The sequence below is a fragment of the Camelina sativa genome, chromosome 13 (assembly GCF_000633955.1).
Source record: "Camelina sativa cultivar DH55 chromosome 13, Cs, whole genome shotgun sequence".
NCBI classification, from domain to species: Eukaryota; Viridiplantae; Streptophyta; class Magnoliopsida; order Brassicales; family Brassicaceae; genus Camelina; species Camelina sativa.
Window position 1 is genome coordinate 16,100,347 of NC_025697.1, and position 2,821 is coordinate 16,103,167.

The 2,821-nt window shown below is 38.2% G+C and overlaps 1 protein-coding gene across 1 annotated transcript in view; it reads left to right on the forward strand.

Moving 5' to 3' along the window:
- Nucleotides 1-2,821, forward strand: part of LOC104736877 (putative transcription elongation factor SPT5 homolog 1) — a 14,376-nt gene that overhangs the window by 8,866 nt on the left and 2,689 nt on the right. Inside the window, exons 7-16 of the mRNA XM_010456957.2 lie at nucleotides 401-758; nucleotides 851-1,006; nucleotides 1,085-1,182; nucleotides 1,310-1,358; nucleotides 1,500-1,652; nucleotides 1,731-1,874; nucleotides 1,958-2,054; nucleotides 2,320-2,478; nucleotides 2,560-2,605; nucleotides 2,690-2,784. Of these exons, the coding sequence (XP_010455259.1) occupies nucleotides 401-758; nucleotides 851-1,006; nucleotides 1,085-1,182; nucleotides 1,310-1,358; nucleotides 1,500-1,652; nucleotides 1,731-1,874; nucleotides 1,958-2,054; nucleotides 2,320-2,478; nucleotides 2,560-2,605; nucleotides 2,690-2,784 (1,355 nt within the window). The remainder of the gene's footprint in view (nucleotides 1-400; nucleotides 759-850; nucleotides 1,007-1,084; nucleotides 1,183-1,309; nucleotides 1,359-1,499; nucleotides 1,653-1,730; nucleotides 1,875-1,957; nucleotides 2,055-2,319; nucleotides 2,479-2,559; nucleotides 2,606-2,689; nucleotides 2,785-2,821) is intronic.

Genomic DNA, 2,821 nt, shown 5'->3' on the forward strand with positions numbered 1-2,821 from the left:
GGTTGAGAAAGTAGATGAAGAAAATGTCCTTATCAGATCAGAAATGAAAGGTCTTCCTGTAAGCATCATTACTCTGTGGCTGTTACTGCTTGCAAATTTCTAAAATGATCCAGCCATGAAAAATTGACGAGCATTACTCTTGTGTCGCAGGATCCTCTTGCTGTAAATGAGAAAGAGCTCTGCAAGTACTTTGAACCTGGAAATCATGTGAAAGTGGTTTCTGGGACCCATGAAGGAGCAACAGGCATGGTTGTCAAAGTTGATCAACATGTCCTGATCATATTATCTGACACANAAGCTAGGTACTCCGTTTAGATACTGTACGTTGTACTTTAATTTTATAACTCCTGTTAGGGAGAAGGTTTATAAAAGTGCTGGATTAATAATTGTTAACCTATAGGGAATTGCACATACGTGTAGAGCGACGGCGTGATCCCATGACGGGTGATTACTTTGAAAATATTGGTGGGATGCTTTTCAAAGATGGTTTCCTGTACAAAACAGTATCATTGAAGTCCATTACTGTTCAGAATGTTACACCAACTTTTGACGAACTTGAAAAATTTAATAAACCAAGTGAAAATGGAGAGGGCGACTTTGGTGGTCTGTCAACTTTATTCGCAAACAGAAAGAAAGGTCATTTCATGAAGGGTGATGCGGTTATTGTTATCAAGGGGGATTTAAAAAACTTGAAGGGTTGGGTTGAGAAAGTAGATGAAGAAAATGTCCTTATCAGATCAGAAATGAAAGGTCTTCCTGTAAGCATCATTACTCTGTGGCTGTTACTGCTTGCAAATTTCTAAAATGATCCAGCCATGAAAAATTGACGAGCATTACTCTTGTGTCGCAGGATCCTCTTGCTGTAAATGAGAAAGAGCTCTGCAAGTACTTTGAACCTGGAAATCATGTGAAAGTGGTTTCTGGGACCCATGAAGGAGCAACAGGCATGGTTGTCAAAGTTGATCAACATGTCCTGATCATATTATCTGACACAACCAAAGAACACGTAAGCCAACTTTTGTTTATATATTGAGCTTCTTTCTTACTAGTAGGGTAATTAAATCCCAAGAGAATATATTTGTAGGTCCGTGTGTTTGCTGATCATGTTGTTGAGAGCTCAGAAGTGACAACTGGTGTTACCAAAATTGGGGACTATGAACTTCATGATCTTGTGCTGCTGGAGTAAGTGGGATGCTTAATTACCTTGAAGTGAAACATATTTCCCATAACTTGATGTGAAACATATTTCCCATAACTTGAAGTGAAACATATTTCCAGTCTGAGAGCTTTATTTATCTATTTGATGCAGTAACCTGAGTTTTGGAGTAATTATACGACTAGAGAATGAAGCTTTTCAGGTAAGTTGACAACTTTTCAACAATACCACTATAGATAAGTCTACCCTTAACTGCTATAAAATGAAAAGTCTTCTTTTGAGATATTTTTCTTGCTATATGCACCCAATGGATCTAGGAATAACTCTGTTTTAATATCCCTAGGTTCTTAAAGGGGTTCCTGACAGACCTGAGGTTGCTCTTGTCAAACTCAGAGAAATCAAATGCAAAATTGAGAAGAAATTTAATGTTCAAGATCGCTACAAAAATGTCATTGCTGTGAAAGATGATGTCAGAGTCATTGAGGGTCCTAGCAAAGTGAGTACCTTTGCAGTCTGGTTGTTGTTGGTTACCTCGCTCAACTTTATAATCTTACAATTAATTTGTACATTCTAGGGTAAACAAGGTCCTGTAAAGCATATTTACAAAGGAGTCCTATTTATATATGATCGACATCATCTTGAGCATGCCGGGTTTATCTGCGCTAAATGCACATCATGCATTGTTGTTGGTGGATCACGTTCTGGTGCTAATAGAAATGTAAGTGTCTTGTGATGTGGCCATGTGTTTTCATATTTTAATCAAACTGTAGCGTCACCTTATCCAGCACGTTTCTACTCTAGGGTGGTGATTCTTTTCCAAGGTATGGCAATTTCAAGGCGCCTGCTCCAGTACCCTCATCTCCAGGAAGATTCCAGCGCGGCAGAGGCGGATATAACTGTATGTTCATATTTTTACTTTCTATTTTGGTTATGAGTAAGAATACCTAAGGTTTTGTTTAGTTGATTTGTATTCTTTACTTGTACGTTGCTCTTACCATTTCTCCCGAATAAGGCTATGTTTTATACTATTATGGCTACAGTTTTTCTGTAAAATAATCATTCATTGCTTCAAACCAATATTTCTTTGCATATATTTGGTGAAATGCTTATACAACTTATCGACGTAGAGTTGTGCATATTCTTATTTGTATCTTTAAATGCAGCTGGAGGGAGGCACAGGGGTGGAAGAGGAGGGGGGGACGATTCTTTGTTGGGTACTACTGTTAAAATCCGTCTAGGGCCTTTCAAGGGGTATAGGGGACCTGTAGTAGAAGTGAAAGGAAATTTAGTGCGTGTAGAACTTGAGATGAAGATTGTAACAGGCAAGTTCTTGTATTCACTTCTCCGCATGTGGGTTTCTTTCTACATGTCGAAGGAGTTCTAACAATAGTTTGTATATACAGTTGATCGGGATGCAATATCAGATAATGTTGCGACAACACCGTTTAGGTAATCTACTAATTTATATCTCATTTGTTATTTTGACTTCCAACTATAATGAAGGACATTCATTATATCATTTGAATTCTACAGAGATACATCTCGGTATAGTATGGGAAGCGAAACACCTATGCATCCTTCTCGGACTCCACTTCATCCTTATATGACTCCAATGCGGGACTCTGGAGGTTTGTTTTCTAGTTCAATTTTAATGTGCTATGGCAC